Source organism: Polyodon spathula, chromosome 14, assembly GCF_017654505.1.
Source record: "Polyodon spathula isolate WHYD16114869_AA chromosome 14, ASM1765450v1, whole genome shotgun sequence".
NCBI classification, from domain to species: Eukaryota; Metazoa; Chordata; class Actinopteri; order Acipenseriformes; family Polyodontidae; genus Polyodon; species Polyodon spathula.
In genome coordinates this window covers 16,011,359-16,030,179 of record NC_054547.1, presented here as the reverse complement: position 1 = coordinate 16,030,179, position 18,821 = coordinate 16,011,359, and the positions used below count along the sequence as shown (strand labels likewise).

General features: G+C 41.7%; 1 protein-coding gene across 10 annotated transcripts in view; it reads right to left on the bottom strand.

Moving 5' to 3' along the window:
- The window catches only part of LOC121327010 (leucine-rich repeat-containing protein 7-like), a 185,193-nt gene that overhangs the window by 34,722 nt on the left and 131,650 nt on the right, over positions 1-18,821 (bottom strand). For 6 of the 10 annotated variants that reach the window (XM_041270756.1, XM_041270759.1, XM_041270762.1 and 3 more), the window contains 8 exons: positions 17,551-17,680; positions 9,248-9,363; positions 6,899-6,968; positions 6,269-6,368; positions 5,564-5,685; positions 4,501-4,701; positions 1,860-1,982; positions 411-488 (listed from right to left, as the gene is read on the bottom strand). In XM_041270756.1, the coding sequence (XP_041126690.1) occupies positions 411-488; positions 1,860-1,982; positions 4,501-4,701; positions 5,564-5,685; positions 6,269-6,368; positions 6,899-6,968; positions 9,248-9,363; positions 17,551-17,680 (940 nt within the window). The remainder of the gene's footprint in view (positions 1-410; positions 489-1,859; positions 1,983-4,500; positions 4,702-5,563; positions 5,686-6,268; positions 6,369-6,898; positions 6,969-9,247; positions 9,364-17,550; positions 17,681-18,821) is intronic. The other 4 variants (XM_041270753.1, XM_041270761.1, XM_041270757.1 and 1 more) reach the window with 3 other exon arrangements.

Below are 18,821 nucleotides of genomic sequence, written 5' to 3'. Positions count from 1 at the left end.
GTCAGTGGGTATCCTCTGATCCCACTACCAAGCCAGTTGCCAGTGAATGTCCACAGACTACATGTCCTTGGAGTACAACGGTCAGTAAAGGCCACTATAGTGTGGTTAAGAAAAGCAGACACAGATGATTTTCCTTCCATAACCTGTGGAGGTGCCAGAGTCAACGCAACACTGTGGGTAACTGCTACATGAGGTATTTAATGGCAGTAAATACACTTTTACTATTATGTAGTACTTAGTTATCACTATTGCAAGATAATATTTTGCACTGTTTAAAATAGACCCTTTTGTTTACATCATTCAAACTCAGACAAATGGAGCTTTTCCAAAGCACCCAGTGATTAAAGCAGTAGCATTTGACATGAGCGCAAATGTTTTCACATTCCCCTCGCTTTGAAGCAGCCACTTACTATGAGGCAGAAACAGGAAGCTGTAAGGGAGAGTGTCTCTGGCTGTTGCTGCTTGGGGACGACTCGATGTAAAGCAATCTATGCAAAAAGAAAAAAATATGGGATAGAGCACATACAGCATGACATCACAAGCGTGGTGAACATGGTGAGATGGGTTGTGTTTTGTAATGTTGTCATGGGGGTCGACCCTGAAAATGGCTTGAGTATGAAGGCAGTGTGAAGGTGACCCAGGTATAATTGCGAAAAGGTTATCCTCCTAGCAATCCCAGAATCACAAACAGTAACTGGCAGGAAGTCAATTCATCTTGTTTGATAGGTTTGCATTGACATTTTATATCATCATGCAATCTGAGCCCTTTACAAAAAAAAAAACCCCAGAGTGGCTGATTGTTTTAACCTTGATTTTCCCACCATTGTCCAATAATATAATGTCCAGTTGTCTTCCCTCACCACAGCAATTCCCCAAATAACTCAAGATAACTGAAGGTCAATGGGCGTCCTCTGATCCCACGACCAGGCATTAGCCACTTTTCTCCCAGGAACTTGAGCCCTGCAGGTGTCCACTCGAGCTTACTGGGTGCCTGGTCAGTAGGGTCTGCTGCAGCGCAATAAAGAGAAACAGCCAGGATACGGATTTGTGCTCCCCTAACAGTATGACTCACCTTGCACACACCACACATGCCTTTACCAGCTGAGCCATTCGGGCGCCCACCCCCCCATTATCCCCTAATCTGACTTCTTTTAAAACTGTTTGCATACTGTATCTTAAAATCCCGCTTGGTGTTGTGTGGTCTTTTCCTTAAAGGTACAGTATCACAGTGGTTATAGCCAATACAAGAATTCTATAAATCGTACATGTCATGCAGTTCCATTTGCTGGTCTCACATGCAGTTTTGAAAGCAACACATATTGTAGCAAACATCTTTAATGATATCTGGAACTATATTAAATTTCAAAATTTCTCAACTTTGCTAGATTTACTTTCAGGTAGTCTGTTACTGCTAGAAGTGTAAGATAAGGTAAGATTTGTGCTCATGTCTGCAGCAGTGTCATCTGCCTACAATATTATGCTGATAGAATTACAGCAGTGTCATCTGCCTACAATATTATGCTGATAGAATTCCCTGTCAACATCAACTAAAATGCAAATGCAGAATAATGTGATTGCAAGTCTGAAATTGTTCAGTTTGTGTTTTTTTTTTCTTTATAATCTTCATGTATTGTCTTTGCAATGTTGGACAGGGTTTCTTCATCAAGCTTGCAGTAATAGTAATGTGCCTTGTAATCTCCACCCCAAACCTTTTTTTGTACTCATAAAAGGGGGTTTCATATTTTCTAAGGCTATTGCATATAGATTTACTCATATGCAATTGTGTTTTTTCCAACATGGGTTATAGCTGTGTTCTCCCCTCTCTGGTGTTAACCATTGTAAATACCATCAGACTCTACCTCTGAGCTCTCAGTTAGCTCATCCTTCTCCTTTCGCTTTGGGATTTCCATGGCAGAATTATGGCTGGTACTTGATTCAGTCATCTGTGTCTTCTGGAAGTCTTTGGTTTCTCGCTCTGTAACCTAGCATTAAAAAGACGCCTACTAATTAGTATCACTGTAAATATTATCTATTTATATCAGGACGGTCCAACAGACACATTGTTGAAGAGTAAGTAGCTTTCTTATTTACTAATTTTTTACCGTCCGCCTTTTATGATGTTTGCAATGACTCTGAGTGATTCTTATTGCAAATATCGTGTCTTTAATAAGACTCTGTGAAGGCGCTTTTGCTACAAGTTTAGGAGATGCTCTTCAGTTCTAGTAGAATGATCTCCATGAACGTACCCAGTGGGGGCGTTCACGGCGATCATTCTGCCTAATTTAGCCAATGATCTTCTTAGAATTATCTCTGTGAAGCACCCATTGGCTAAATTGGTCAGATTCTGCACCGAATCTGCGCAGAATAATCTCCATTAACGCACCCATTCTATTAACAAGATACTCAACTCCGCTGATTTTCAATGGAGACTTCCGTCTCGCTGCGTGCAAAGCATTGTGGTATATACAGAGAGCCTGGCAGAATTTTGTCTATGGAAAGTCAATGGAGGCGTAAGAAATTTTGATGGTTTCCTGGTTTTCGCCATGTTAAAAAAATGCATCAAACTTTTGAAGTAGATTTAACATTTGCCCAAGGCCTTTTGAAGAAAACGGCAACATTAGCAAATAATGAGAAATATGTAATTATGAAAAATGCTATTTTCTGAGTACTGTCCCGTTCAGTGGCATATGCGCAGTAAATACAGTTTCAGCTGACCGCACATGTCTGATGATAATATCTATTGGCAGCTTTCCGAAGCGGGTAACGGGAAATTTAAAAGCTATATAATGTCACATGTATATTAATTATTTTTGAAATAATAACAATAATAACATATATACGGATGAACATTACCTTTTTTTTTTTTTTTTTTTTTTTTTTTTTTTTTACCAAATTGGTCAAGGAGCTACTGGTAGTTTGTTTGCTGTACTATATTGCTGTGTCTTGATAATATTTTATGTTGTAATATTATGTATTTCTAATGTAACCGGTGTTACCGGTCTGTTAAATTATTAAAAAATCAAATCAAATCAAGAACAAATGTGTAAATGTAAGTTTCTGGTTATGTAATTGTTGCAAATTAAGTTTTGTAAGTATAAACTGCGATCTGTTGACTTTACACTTTGTCTCTTATCCTCACCCGTATTTAATAAGATAATGTATCAATTAAAATACAAAAGTGTTATAAAAAATATAGCTTTAACTTCACTTTACACATAAAATACTATATAGTATGTAATTTCATGTTTAATTGTAATACCTATATTTAAATATATATAGATAAAAAAAGATTTTTAAACAAGGCTTTAACTTAATTTCAATATTAAGAATAATGAATACATAACTCACCAGCCTTTCCTACACACATCTGGACTTGCATGCAGTAGTCGCTTCTTTATAGCGATGTTTCTGCGCATGAGCCACTGAACTGGGCAGTGCTCAGAAAATAGCATTTTTCATAATAACTACGTATTGTCATAATTTGCTAATGTTGCCGTTTTCTTCAAAATGTCTTGGGCAAACGTGAAATCTAATTAAAAAGTTTGATGCATTTTTAACATGGCGAAAACCAGCACAAACCAGCAAAATTTCTTACGCCTCCATCGACTCTACATTGAAAAATTCTGCCGAGCTCTCTGTGTGTACCACAATGCTTTAAGCGCAGTGAGATGGAACTAAAGGCAGAGTTGAGTATCTTGTTAAATATAATATATTTGCTGAAACACTCCCTCCAGCGCATCAGAGGATACATCTCCCATAAAATTAACAATAAATGGCTTGTTCATTTTCGTTTTCAAAAAAATTAATTGTTTTTTTTTTTTTTTTTTTTTTTTTTAATTTTTATCACAACGACACAATTTTTGTTGTGTCCTTCAGTGGAATGACGAGAACGTAATAACGTGAAGCTCGGACTTACGCTCCAAATGCGCATGCGACGTCCTCAGTCTGCGTGAAAGCTGAAATGGCTGTGTAAAAGCAACACCACTGATCGTGCTGAAATGTACCGATACATTTGATCCGGATCAGAAATGTCAGTGTAAACGCGCCTAACGTTTGTAGTTTTCAATTACACAAAGTGAATCATGTACTCATTTTAAAAAAAGTAAATAAATTATTCATTGTTTCAGTCTGCAGCATTAACACATTTTTTTTGTTTAACTGAGGTTTTTATAAGCAATAAATAAAGAAAAAAGGAAAAAAAAAAACATATTTCTCTTTATAATTTTAAATTAAGATATTTTACACAGCAGTTCTTGGTGTAAATGAAAAAATGTGAGCAAATGAATTTCCATACATAGTACATGCATACCCATATTTCCAAAAGAAGGTAGTATTATCAATGTGAATTACAGACATTTTAATTGAAAAAACAGAAGAGGGTGGTAATACTTTTGACACTATTGTATGTAAAGTAGGATATAATTAAGCCTCTGATTTTTGATCTGATCTGTGCCCACAAATGAATTCAATCAAATGTTTTCCCCCCAGCTCTGATGTTACCTCGCTTGTTACCTCCTTTGTTGAGATGGGCCACTTGTGTTCGTATTTGTCCTTGACTTGGAGCTCCATGTTGGTGCTGGAATCGCGCTTATCTCCGGTTAGAGCGTGGCTAGTCTTTCCCACCAGATTCTGCACTGACTTCACCATGTTCTTCAGGTCCTCAGGGTAGGGTGTGGGATAGCGCTTCAGGTTTATTTCAACCTAACACAGAAGGAAAAGCTGGATTTTTATTGTACTGTCCTGAGTTGTCCGGATAAACTATTCAAATATGTATAAACATAGATCAGATCACAGATTTTATAGTTAAAGCAACAGAATTGATATTGGATAATACAAATGATTATAGGGTTATACGTATATTTACAATTCAGATAATATCACTGAAACTCCCCAAAGAGTAACATTCAGTAATCAATGTACTAATGCCCATCTTTTTTGGAAATTAAACAATTAAGATCAGATGTCTTAAAGAATAACAACATGATATTTGTCTGGTTTTATTCCACTAGGCATGTGAATAATAAATATCAAAAGCTAGAATATATATAAAATCCAAGTACTATTCTATCCTGGAATCATCCCTGCAAAGTTCTTGCTTTAATGTGTCTGTCTTGCTTGACCATAGAATGAATACAACTTCAGGGTTCCAAGGTTAAATTAACTTACTGAATTGAGAGTTCAGTTCAATTGAAGGGTTCCATTCAATGTAAGAGTCCCTCCTAATCACATGACAAGGAGCTTCTGTGTGTATATGTTTGTCAGTATCTGTCACAGTGTTTTTAAATCATTCAGTTGCATTCTGTTCAATGCTTTCAATGCTTGCTTGGCTTACACAACAGGTTTTATGAGTGGAATTGAAAACTAAAGAAAACGAAATGTTTGTTTAACAGCTCTTGCCTGCATTTTCATGCACAATTCTTTTTAGATTTAAACATTGCCATTGTATTTAATACAATACACCTGGTTCACAAGCTGAAAGTTACCCCTTTCTGTGGGTCTGTGTGTTTTTATTTATTTATTAAAGAAACAAACAAAAAATGTAAGAAAATGCAGTGACAGAAACCTTAACTTTCCCAGAGTTCTCCTCTTCCTTCTTGTCTTCAAAGTCAAAGGCCACAGTCATGCGCTGCTGTCGCTGCTCCTCCCATAGGGTTGGGTTGAAACTGTCGTTGTCTGACTGGTAATCTACAAGAGTCCACAGGCACACAATCAACACTGGGCGTTAGCCTAAAAAATCTGAAACTCAGCGTGAGCAATTAAGAATTCACATCTGACGCAGCGCAATACCTGTTACATACTCCACAGAGAAAGATAACAAAACAGGGTCAAGTAAATAATTACGCAGCTGATTGGAACTAAGGAACTAAGGTTGCCTTGGTTACCTAACCCTGCACTAATAAATACATAATATAATCAAACTTAGAAATTTCCTAACTTTCATCCGCCAATCAGGAAGCTCAGTTGCACGGCACGGTTTTTTAAAAAAAGGGAATGTAAGGAGATCAAAACATTATAAGGGTACATAAATCTGTACATGAAAGACATCATATCTTCACAGTAACAACAAAGGCACTGTTTACCAGTGTCTAATTGTAGTAAATCACGGATTATCAGGCATTCCCTTTTAGTTGATCTTGTCTCTACGGTAGCCTTCTCAACGTTATCAACTACCAGACTGTAATGCACTCTAATCAGGGTTATACTGCTTGACTACAACCCAAAAATGTAACATTTCATACAGATATTTTCAAATATGACCCAGTCCCACCTTCTTCGTTGCGTGGTTGCTGTGGAAACATGTAGTTGGTAAGCACCCTCAGCTTTGTTTCTGGATGAGCCTCGCTTTGTAGGGGAATAAGTGCCTTGGACTACAACAAAATGTGGAACAGTGGAGATTTTAGAATGAGGAACACTCTTGACAGTGCTTACTGGAGTCATTTTACAGAAGAAGTGAAGCCGAACACAAAGAGTTACACACAGGTTATTATACAAAAAAAAAAAATTGTTTTATTGTATTTGAATTTCAAGTCCAACAAATCAATTGCTAAATGTAATTGCAGCCTAAACATCAGTGGTGACAGTTGTCATGCAATTTCACATTTTGCTGTGGTGTCGTTAAACAGTGTAATTCCAATGAAATTCATGAAACTTCCAAATAAGGAGTCTCCAATAATTGAATAGAGCCACATGTGTGTATCTGATTGGTTTTGCTCAGTGTACTTAACCACTAATTAGTGTTGAACTTTTGTTTAAGATATACATTTTTTCACAGTACAAGCTAGGCTTTCGTTTGGCCTAGTTTGTAGCCTACTTTTCACAATTCAAATTGGGTGCTACTGAAATCTTATTTGTAACTTCTCTCTTTTAATGTTTGACTAATCAAACTAATCATCTGTACCTGATTATCTGAAAGCCAAAGTGCTGCAAGTTCCTTCAGCTTTGTAAAACTGAACGGCAAGTTTCTCAACCTGCAAAACATGACACTTGGTTAGTCAAGTATAGCCCAGAATTTTTTTTTCTTCTTCTGGTATCATACTGTTCTCACCAGATTACCTTTTTCATCATCTGTTGCTAGGAAACAGTTTGTAGTAAAAATTCTAAGCAGGACTTTGTTCTGAAAGTGCATCCATTGCACAGATCAGGGTTTCCTAGCATGGGGCACTTAATTAAAGTCTGGTAAAGCTTCTTTTCCTCATTCATTTATATCCCTATGACTGTTGTTTATTATTGAAGATATTTCAACAGGACAGAAACACAGAGATTAAATATTTAACTAAGTCTGTTTAGTCTCTCAGATTTTATGATGTATTTTCTAAAAGAATAAGCAGCTGTGAAGGTATAGAACTTATTTGTAGAAAAACCTTAAGCTCTCATTATGAATTTGCTATGCTTTACTACACTTCTCTATACTTTCAGCAATAGAAAACCACAGTACATTTTTAGCTTTTGCACTTATTTTAAAATAGGAATCGTTAAAGACAGAGCATACACAATGTTCTATTATAACTACTGTCAGAAGGCTGGTATGTGGTACAGTGTATTCTAATGTATACATAGTGGCTAAATGTAGATGTTTGACACATTGTTAAGTAAAGCCAGAGTGCTGACTACACCAATGGGCTATAATAGATTATTAATCTTGTTTTAAAACCTTTAATTAATTCTTCTAATAACAAACGGAAGCCCATTCTCAATAAGAATATTTCTCAACAGTAGCATATAATCAGTGACAGAGAATCAGAGATTTTGCGGCTTTAATTGGTGCCCCTCTTCCTTTTAAAAATACAGCTTTACAGCATCACTGTGCTGATCCTGTGCTGTAATCATCAGATAGCGGCTCTTTCAAAAGAATATGAAATATTTATAAGAATGCCTGCTGTTGGAATTTCTATAAAAAAGCAACATATTTTATTCTGCAGTGTGTGGGAGTTGGAGAAGACTGCTGTGACCAGGACTTGTGTAAACATCGATTGCCCTTTTGAATCACTCTTGTTTAATTATGCCTTTCAATAGAATTTAGACAGAGTCATTATGGTGCTGAATTCATTGTTACATGCCTGCTCAAAAGTAGTAGGAGAGGGATTTCACAGGGTAATTAACACAAAAAAGGGGAGGTGGTATCATCAGAAGATTCTCTCCACAGCATGTCCGTAGCCCCTTGAATTCAGCTGTGAATGGCATGTGTGCTTCACAACCTGGTTTAAACTGTTGGCCAAGCACTCATGTCTCTTTCCCGGTGAATGGAGGACCTGAGTCGGCTCAAAACAAATGATTCAAAAGGGAAGGGTCTTATTACGGTATTTTGTGCGTTGCTCAGAAATAAAACATTAAAAACACCAACAAACAATTACAAACTGTTAGGGGTAGAAATACAACTTCCATTGCCTAGCAGTTTGATCCTGTTTTGCTGTGGTCTTCAATAGGCCCATCTGAGCTCCTAATTGTTCAGCTTGCAGTTAGTCCTGTGTCTTGACAAGCACTGTTATCTTATGAAAAGCATCTTCTTGCCTTGGAGGGCACAAATATTTACAACGAAAACAGTTTTGGCTAATCATTTCAAAAACCTGCCTCAAAGTGAACAATATTTAGAACATCATTATCCACTTCACTAGCTTTTGAATATTGTATGTAGTAATTATAGGACAGTAGAATTTAGAAGTTAAGACATAGCCCTGGTATGGTTCAATTCTGTATGCAATGGGAGTCTAGTAATGATGCAATATTCTGCTCTACTAATCTAAACCCCTGACTTATCAGTTACCACAAGCAAACAGACCAAAGAGAGAAACAACAGAATCAAAGACATGGCACAATCAGTGTGCATTTCCATCCTGCTGTGCCTCATATCTCTCAGGATGAATGTTTATATCAAGCAATCATGTAGCAATAGGGTGGCCCTCGTGAGATAGGTTTGTGAAGATCTTCTGAAGAACAGGAATATGTTGAAGTTCTATACACAAGTAAGGGGTTCCTTAACAAACATGGTAGAAATGTACAAAGATGTTTTCTAAAAGGAGAAACAAAAACACCCACTGATTAAATAAAACCTTAAATAAACAACTGCATAATTTAATTTGTAATAATTTAAGTTGTTTGTTTCTAACTTTATGAAAAAAAAGTGTGCAAATAGACACTTGAGTAAATGTCTACCCTTTACTGTGGAATCTAATGAAACACAGCAGTACACATTTCAGGATTTTTTTAATTTTTTTTTTTTAAGAAAGCATTTTAAAACAGTAGAAAATACCTGTTGTCGCTCAAATTTAAAACCCTCAACTTCTGCATCTGTCCAATCTCCTCAGGCAGAAACTCAAGTTTATTGGAGCGCAGAGACATGACAGTCACATTTTTACAGCTTCCAATCTACAGACAATAAGGGACAGAAACAACAGATTTAAAAAAAAAAAACACATAAGTAGAAGTTTGGCATAGTCTTTTTTTCTATCTGACAGATATGTTCTGTCACATGAACATTGTAATTACAACAGATATTATTAGATTAAATTTAGTCAGAATTTCTCCTCATTTACCTTGGGCTTGTCATGTTATTCCACTCTACCAGAGATAAACAAGATATATTTTTTTACAAATGGCCACAAATGTGACCGTATGTTAGGTCTCTTCATCAGGTGAAAATGGAGAAGGTCTGTGTAATCTGTTTCTTTAATATGCATAATTAAACGATTAATTACAGTTTACTAAATGAAGCTTCAGCACTCCAAAATGGATACACATGTCTTGTTGTGCATATTTTTGGTCATCTATTATTTTACATAGTACTTGTTTTTGGCCATCAATTATCTTATATAGTATTTGGCCACATAAAGATTAAGCACATTTGCAAGAGAAATCTCAAATCAATGTTGGCAAAAGCAGATTATGTAGACTTTAGATTATGGGGTGTATATAACCATGTAATACCATGGTAACTGCTGTTCTAATCACTACATGTGTAAGGAATAAGGTCTTGTCTATCTGAGACTGATGTTTTTTTTTCTGCTTTTATCTTTTGGAGCTTCTTTCAGAACACACTTCTTTAGCCACATTGACAGTGCTGCAGTGTATTTATTTCTGACCAACTAAAAAGTCACATAACCAAATAAAAAAAAAAAAAAAAAAAAAAACAGTGGATCTTTAACAGGGAGAGATCTGTGCTGACTCTGCTGGCGCGTTCACAGAGCTGCAGGAAGAGGGTGGCAGTCGTCCAACAACCGTTTGTGAGTCATGGCAGTGACACGGGGAGGTGGGAAAGTGGGTGTGTGGACTTTCCCCCTCTCTGAATGGCTGAGAGGCGCGTCTTGGGAGATTGTTAGCCCTATAAATTAACGCTCTGTTGTTTCCTCAGGTCTGCCCTTTTAAACGCGCAGAGTGCGCGGAAACGCTGGTCCACGACCAAACGGAACGGAGGTTCAGAGCATGACAGTGACGGAGGGGGGAACCCTTGGGCAGATCCCTGAATAAGTATAGCTGAGCAGGCTAGGTGGCCGGCAGTGTAGGATGGTGATCCGGGTCGCATGGGCAGCGGCGACCGGGATATTGCTGCAAAATGCAACACCTTCTCTTTGTAGTTTTGTTACTGTTTTATTTTCCCTGTTTCTTTGTGCCTTCGATTTTTGCAGTATTGTTTTAAAGCACCTGCGTGTGCGCCTGGACTGTTTACCATTGCTTGGTATTCCCGTGGTTCTGTTTACCATAGTTGGTAAGCAGACCAAGGACTAACAGCACCCTCTGCGGGCTAAAGAAACCCAATGCGCCCCTGAAATAAAACTGGCCATCTGTGTGGTGTTTTCAATTACACCTGTCTGTCTCCTGGTCAGTGAATTACCCACACCCCTTCCACACGTGGTGTTAGCGGTGGGATTCACTGGCATTGCCCCAAGCAGTACATCCACAGAAGGAGCAGACGAGCCATGGATGCTACACAGTTTGCTGCGATGATGGACCTCCTGCGCCAGGCGCTCACCGCAGCAGTGCAGGGGGCGGTTAGATCCGCAGCTCCAGACCCCCAGTTACAACGGCCCACAAAAATGACGGCCGAGGATCGACCCAATGCCTATTTAGAGGTGTTTGAGGCAATGGCGACCTTGGCCGGGTGGGATCCAGCCCAGTGGGCTAGTTACCTGCTTCCTCAGCTCACGGGGGAGGCGCAAGCAGCGGCAAGAACGCTGTCCCAGGATCGGATGATGGGTTACCCCATGTTGAAAACCGTCATTCTTAATCGCGTGGGGGCCACACCGGAGGGGTATCGGAAGACATTCCAAGAGGAGCATTTTGCGGCAGGGGAGCACCCACGAGCCATCGCCCACTGTCTGAAGGATTACGCCCTTGGTTGGTTGAACCCGGATCTGAACACCAAAGCCAGGGTGGTGGAGATGATCGTGGTGGAGCGCTTCCTGGAGTGTCTAGCCCCGGGACCTTGGCTGTGGGTCCAGCGGCAGGCACCAGACACACTGGACCGGGCGGTCGAACTTGCTGAGCAGTACCAGGCAGCGGAGTCAATGCCTGCGAAACTGCCTGGGAGGAGTGCGGTTACTGGATGGTCCCCTCAACTGGCCCCGGAAAGGGAGAAGGGACTGGGGGGAAGGGGTAGTCCAGGATTTGGTCGGGGGGTGTTGGCGGAAGCTCCCGGCCTGGGAACTGGGGCAGGGTGGGGATACCCACGGGCTGCTGCAGTGTCGGACTGCCCCGTGATGGAGTGTGACCTCAGCCGACCAGGTAGGCGCATTCAATTACCTCAGTCACTTCAGCACCCGGGTTTTGTTATTCCTGTGACAGTGGATGGTACAAAAACCCAGGCTCTCCTGGACTCAGGGTTTAGTCAGTCTCTAGTACAGGAGAGCCTAATCTCACCGGGGCATAAACGCATATTGGGACGGGTGCATATTAAATGTATTCATGGGGATGTCCGCTCTTATCCCAAGATCAATTTATGTATGACTATTGGCCAGCAGGTGACGCAGGTGCAGGTAGGATTATGTCCTCGATTGCCGGTACCAGTAGTTCTGGGACGGGACTGTGAGCAGTTTAAAGATTGGTTGGCTGCTCTGACAGCCCCATCCTCTTTATTGGCTAAGAAAGAGGAAGTAATTGGAGAGATTTTTCCCTTTCGTGATCCAGAATGGTTTTGCCATAAACTTAAACCCCGTAAAACTAAAAGGGAGCTCCGGATCGCTAAGAATGAGGGCTAGCAATAGAGGGAGTCGGAGAAGTTTCAGGTGGGGGCGGTTGGTGAAGAATCCGGGGGGGAGGTCATGGAGCCAGCGCAGGGGTCTGGCTGGGCTGCCTCTGCTCGGGACCGACCTGACCCCGAATTGGAAGCCATGGGAGCTGATTTCTTAGCTCGCTCCCGTGACTTCCGACTCGAGCAAGGGCGTGACGACGTGCTGGGCAGGCTCTTTGACCAAGCAGCGGTGGTTAATGGTCGGGTGGTTGAGCCCAGACGCGCCGCCACATACCCCTACTTTGAAACTGATCGAGACCTGCTGTACCGTGTTGATAAATTACTCCAGACCGGTGAAGTACATCATCAGTTGTTCATTCCTCAGCCCTTTAAGGAGGATTTGTTGCAGCTGGCTCATGCTATACCCCTGTCTGGTCATTTGGGAAGGGATAAACTAAAGCAAGGCTTGTGTCACGGTTCTTCTGGATGGGGCTGAATGGCGATGTTAAGCGGTTTTGTGAGCGTTGTGGGGAATGTCAGAAGGCCAGCCCTAGAGCCGTTCCACGAGCCCCACTGGTGCCTTTGCCCCTAGTGGAAGCGCTGTTTGAGTGTATTGGGATGGACATAGTTGGGCCACTAGAAAGGAGTGCAGCAGGATACACCCACCTACTTGTCATTCTGGATTACGCTATGCTTGAGCTTGTGAAGGTTTTCTCCCGGGTGGGGATTCCAAAGGAGATACTAACCGATCAAGGCACCAGTTTTATGTCCCGGCTAATCTGCGGAATATGTAAGCTTTTGGGAATTAAGACCATTAGGGCTTCGGTGTTTCATCCTCAGACCGATGGTTTGGTGGAACGCTTTAATAAGACCCTTAAGAACATGTTGCGCAGATTTATTCGTAGTGATGTGCGTTACTGGGACCAGCTGATTCCTCCCCTTCTCTTTGCGATCAGAGAGGTTCCCCAGGCTTCTATGGGGTTTTCACCATTCGAGCTGTTGATTGGGCGGAGACCCCGGGGCGTGCTCGATCTAGTCAGAGAGATGTGGGAGGAGCAACAGGACAATTCGACCAATACCGTCCGGTATGTGTTAGACCTGCGCAAATGGCTTGAGTCTGTTGGAAAACGGGCGCATGACAATTTGCAGCAGGCACAGCACAGACAGGAGACCCAATATAACCGAGGAGCCCGGTTGCGCACATTTCAGCCGGGGGATAAGGTACTTCTCTTATTACCCAGTTCTGAGTCAAAACTCTTGGCTAAGTGGCAAGGACCCTTTGAGGTTACATGCCAGGTTGGGAAGGTGGATTATGAGATCTGCCAGCCGGAGCGACGGAGAGAGAAACACATTTATCATATCAATCTCTTAAAGCCTTGGTTGCAACCAGAGGCGTTGTTAGTTGCGCATGCAGATGATGTCACGGACCTGGGACCTGATCTTTCTGTGTTGGCAAGAAAAGTATCGGTACAGATTGCTGAGAATCTGACACCAACGCAGAAATGTCGGGCTCACGGTCTGGTGGCGGTGTTTCCTGACGTATTCTCTCCCGTCCCGGGGCAGACTCGAGTGAGCCAATCATCACACTGATATTGAGCCAGGGGCGTTAGTTTGCCAGAGGTCGTACCGTATACCTGAGCGTAAAAGACTAAGGTAATAAAAGCGGAAATTGACGAAATGCTGAGACTGGAGGTAATAGAAGAGTCCCAAAGTGACTGGAACAGTCCGATCATTTTAGTCAATAAGCCAGACGGGTCAATTCGATTTTGCATCGATTTCAGACAAATCAATGAGAAATCGAAATTTGACGCTTATCCGATGCCCCGGGTAGATGAGTTGCTGGAGCGTCTAGGCACAGCTCATTTTATGACGACACTGGATTTAACGAAGGGGTACTGGCAGATACCCCTGACCCCAGAATCTAGAGAGAGGACGGCGTATTCGACTCCCTTCGGGTTGTACCAATTCAGGACCATGACCTTTGGGTTGCACGGAGCCCCTGCCACTTTCCAGCGGATGATGGATTGTATCTTGCGGCCCCATCAGCAGTATGCCGCTGCTTACATAGATGACGTGGTTATCCACAGTGAGGATTGGCCGAGTCCTCTGTGTAAGGTGCCGGCGGTGCTGCAATCCTTGTGGGAGGCGGGGTTCACTGCTAACCCAAAGAAGTGTGCCATTGGGAAGAGTGAGTCGGAGTATTTGGGGTATCGAGTAGGGGGCGGCCAGATCAGACCAATAGTTGCTAAGGTGAAAGCCAAAACCCAGATGCGCTCTTTCTTGGGACTAGTGGGTTATTATAGAAAGTTCATCCTGAGCTTCGCTACGCTCGCTGCTCCCTTGACAGACCTCACCCGGAAGGCTGCCCCAAATACGGTTCAGTGGATGGAGTCGTGCCAGAGGGCCTTTCTCGGCTTGAAGCGGAGGCTATGTAGTAAGCCAGTACTATGCAGCCCGGATTTTGGTAAGAGGTTCTCCCTGCAGACGGATGCGCCAGAGACAGGTCTCGGGGCAGTGTTGTCTCAGGAGGTTCGGGGAAGCGAGCACCCAGTCCTGTATATCAGCAGGAAGCTCCTTCCCTGCGAGAAAAATGATAGCACCATCGAGAAGGAGTGTCTCGCAGTAAAATGGGCAGTCGAGTCACTCCGGTACTACCTCCTGGGGTGACACTTCACCCTGGTTACAGATCATGCCCCCTTAGCATGGCTTCACCGGATGAAAGATAGCAACGCCAGAATCACACGGTGGTACTTGGCCTTGCAGCCCTATGCCTTCAGGGTAGTCCACCGAGCAGGAAAGCTGCATCAAAACGCAAACTTTTTCTCTCGGGAAGGCATGGGGGTGTAAGATTTTCAAATGAACCGGTGGTGTCATTCTGAGGGGAAGGATATGTAACAGGGAGAGATCTGTGCTGACTCTGCTGGCGCGTTCACAGGGCTGCAGGAAGAGGGCTGCAGGAAGAGGGCGGCAGTCGTCCAACAACCATCTGTGAGTTATGGCAGTGACACAGGGAGGTGGGAAAGTGGGTGTGTGGACTTTCCCCCTCTCTGAATGGCTGAGAGGCGCGTCTTGGGAGATTGTTAGCCCTATAAATTAACGCTCTGTTGTTTCCTCAGGTCTGCCCTTTTAAACGCGCAGAGTGCGCGGAAACGCTGGTCCACGACCAAACGGAACGGAGGTTCAGAGCGAGACAGTGAGGGAGGGGAACCCTTGGGCATATCCCTGAATAAGTATAGCTGAGCAGGCTAGGTAGCCAGCAGCAGAGGACGGTGATCCTGGTCGCACGGGTAGTGGCGACCGGGATATTGCTGCAAAGTGCAGCACCTTTTCTTTGTAGTTTTGTTACTGTTTTATTTTCCCTGTTTCTTTGTGCGTTCGATTTTTGCAGTATTGTTTTGAAGCACCTGGGAGTGCGCCTGGACTGTTTACCATTGCTTGGTATTCCCGTGGTTCTGTTTACCATAGTTGGTAAGCAGACCACAGACCAACAGCGCCCTCTGCGGGCTAAAGAAACCCAACGCGCCCCTGATATAAAACTGGCCACCTGTGTGGTGTTTTCAATTACACCTGTCTGTCTCCTGGTCAGTGAATTACCCACACCCCTTCCACAGGATCAAACTGGGGAATAGAGGGCTTCATGACAGAAAGCAGACTCAAAATGTGTGAGAAATCATTATATTCTAAGCCACTACAAAAACAGACACTTTTTTTTTTTTTTAGACAAAAGAGACATCAGAAATTACAGCTCACCTCCCTAATTGAAGGCTTTTAGTGTACTGTATGTAAGGCAAAACTAAATGGAACTGAAACTATCATTTATAAGTGCAATACATAATTTACAAAGAAAGTCTGTGACAGGGAGCTGGGTCGCTGGCTCCTGCCCAAGTATGTCCGCAGCCAGAGACAGGCAGGCTGGCCGTGAGCCAAGGTGATCGGGAGGTCCGGATTGGCTCGGGGGCATGCCTGGGGATGCTGCGCAGAGCTCAGAAAGCAGCTGCGCTACAGCTCGGGGTGATTGCAATGCCATTTGCACTCAGACAGGCGCTGTGTGTTTGTTAACATCCAGGAGGGAAACGTCCGCTCTGCTTGAACTACTACCATGGAAACCTTTAACTGCAAGATGGGGCTTGTGAAGGCAAATGCCCAGCCAGGACCGTCAGAGTCGCTGGGAGGTCGGGACTTCAGAAATAACAAAACAGAAGTAGGTCAGCTTAGTGGATGTGGATCCCAAAACAGTACAGAGAGGATTACACAGAGTAGTAGGCTCCTGGAGCGGGACGTTCCTTTTAGTGGGACTAGCGCTCGTCATTTTGTGTGGCAAACTTTTATTTTTAGCTTTTTGTTTTTATTTCTTTATTAAATGTGACATTAGGTCTACCATTGCTGGTACCCTAGTGTCAATTCTGTGTTGAATTTAAATCTGCACGCCTGTTCGGGATATCAACACCAATGCTCTGTGTCTGTGTCAGTATTTATCAATGACTACCCACACATGTAACACATCACCCTGTTACAGAGTCTTTTCAATGTATTTTACAGGGAAGGCCAAAGTGCTTATTTATGATCAGCATGACATTGACAGAGAAGGAGGATAGCATAGGATAGAGTGCAGCAACCAACAGATAACATGATTTGAGTTTTCTGACTCTTTCCTTGACTATACATTCTGTTGTGTCATTTACGGTTTCCTTTTAAGTACTTTAACATGTAGAATTGCTACACAATTTCACAGAAAAAAAGTGATTTGATGTACCATTTTTAGCTTGAGCAGTGGGCTTTGATATATCACGGAAAATTATCCATGAATGTCTATGAAGTACTAAAGGTATTCCACAAATAAGGAAGGCTGAATAACTGATGAGCCCCCAAAGGGGGCGACTCGGAAACGTACAGCCATCCTTATGAGTTAAATGACCACAGCACTCCATGAATGAGTATTCTGCTCATATAACAAGCTCAATGCATGGGAAAGAAAGTTTAAACTTAAATGAAACAGCTGAACTTGGAACATTTTCTTTAGTTCAAGCTCTGCATTTTCTGAGCAATGCAGTATAATTTATAAAAGTGCGATTGCAACACAGATTCCAAAATATTCACAACAGGGTTTTTTTTTTTTTTAATACTAGAACTATCAACAGTAGAAATGTACTGTATAAAATTTTTCAACAAGTCTATCTCATTATTTTACATTTAGTATGCCCAGAAAATAAAAATGAGAATCGCATTCAAACATGGATCAGATGTTTGCCTGGGGACTGTGAGATAGCTGGTTCAGCATCTGTCAGTTACACCAAGATAAAAATCATATGTGTGAGTGTGTCTGGAATGGCCAGTGCAGTGCAATATGAGAAAGAGCCCTGGGCCTTGCCAGTGGGGGTGACAATGCTTACCTCTCTTGGCAACTCAGACAGAAAGTTTTCATCAGCAGCTAACGTCCGGAGATTATGGAGATATCCAATGGTGGGAGGAAGGGACTCAAGCTCGTTACAGCTACAATCAAACTCTTCTAAAAGCGATAAACTGAAAAAGGGAAATACAAATATAACCTGCTGTAAAAACAACTGCAGCCACACCAGTTGCTGACCTAGCAAACAAGATTCTGTCCTGGCCTAACTACTATTCACTCAAAGAGGAGAGGCCATCAAGAACGGAATTGTACTTATATTTATAATATACCATTACAATTGAACTTACTCTGATAAGCACTATTAAAGCAACACTATAAATTGGATGACAGGCTGAAGTAACACAGATCTAATTTCATAATTAATAATGTCGTTCCATTCGTTTCAATAGGGCACATATTTTGCATTTGGCATTTGCGTTTACAAAAACAAATTACATAATTATATTCTGTGATGAACTGGGATTTAAATTCCATTTAGTAATTCAAAATTACATTTTAAGCCCAAAACCAATAAACAGTGTCATTTCGACAAAAAACTACACCATTAACAAGCTTCTGAACAAGCTTCCATTACTAGATATACTCTTGTCACAGCCCCACTACTGATTTTAACACAGTCATTTCATAAGAGAACTATTATCCATTATTCTTCTTTAAACCCACAATTCTGACTAAAATCAAATGTATTCCTTGTGTGGGATTGACAAGAGCAGACCTAGTAGGAGTTATGCAAATATAAAGTTGCTAAGCTGTGATAATTGCCACTTGCTCCTGTATGATGCATTGTCGAAACTCTGTCTATTGGAGTGTCTTTAGTTCTATTCAGATCTTTCTCTGTCCTCATACTTTTTTTTTTTCTTTTAATCTAACATTACTCACAGCATAAGACTTAACAATCTAAAAAGTTATAAATAACAAGCTGTTGAACAGCTCTAGGTGTGCTATATTTATCCAGTCAAGTGCACATTATTTGACAAAATATTTTTTCATAGCACTGCAGTAGCTGTGACCATTCTGTGACCAAATATGGTGACCTTCAGAAAATGCTGGCAACATACATTGGTCCTGATCTCCAGCTGAATTTTTGCTTTGCTGTGAATGTCTCAGAATTTATTGGTGAACACATTCTGTCTCATCCACTGGTTTATTGGTTTATATTACATTGTGACTGCATACATTTGAATACATGACATACACCTCTAATTACTTGACCAGTGTAAAACAAGCAATAAACTAAAACAATACTGAAAAACT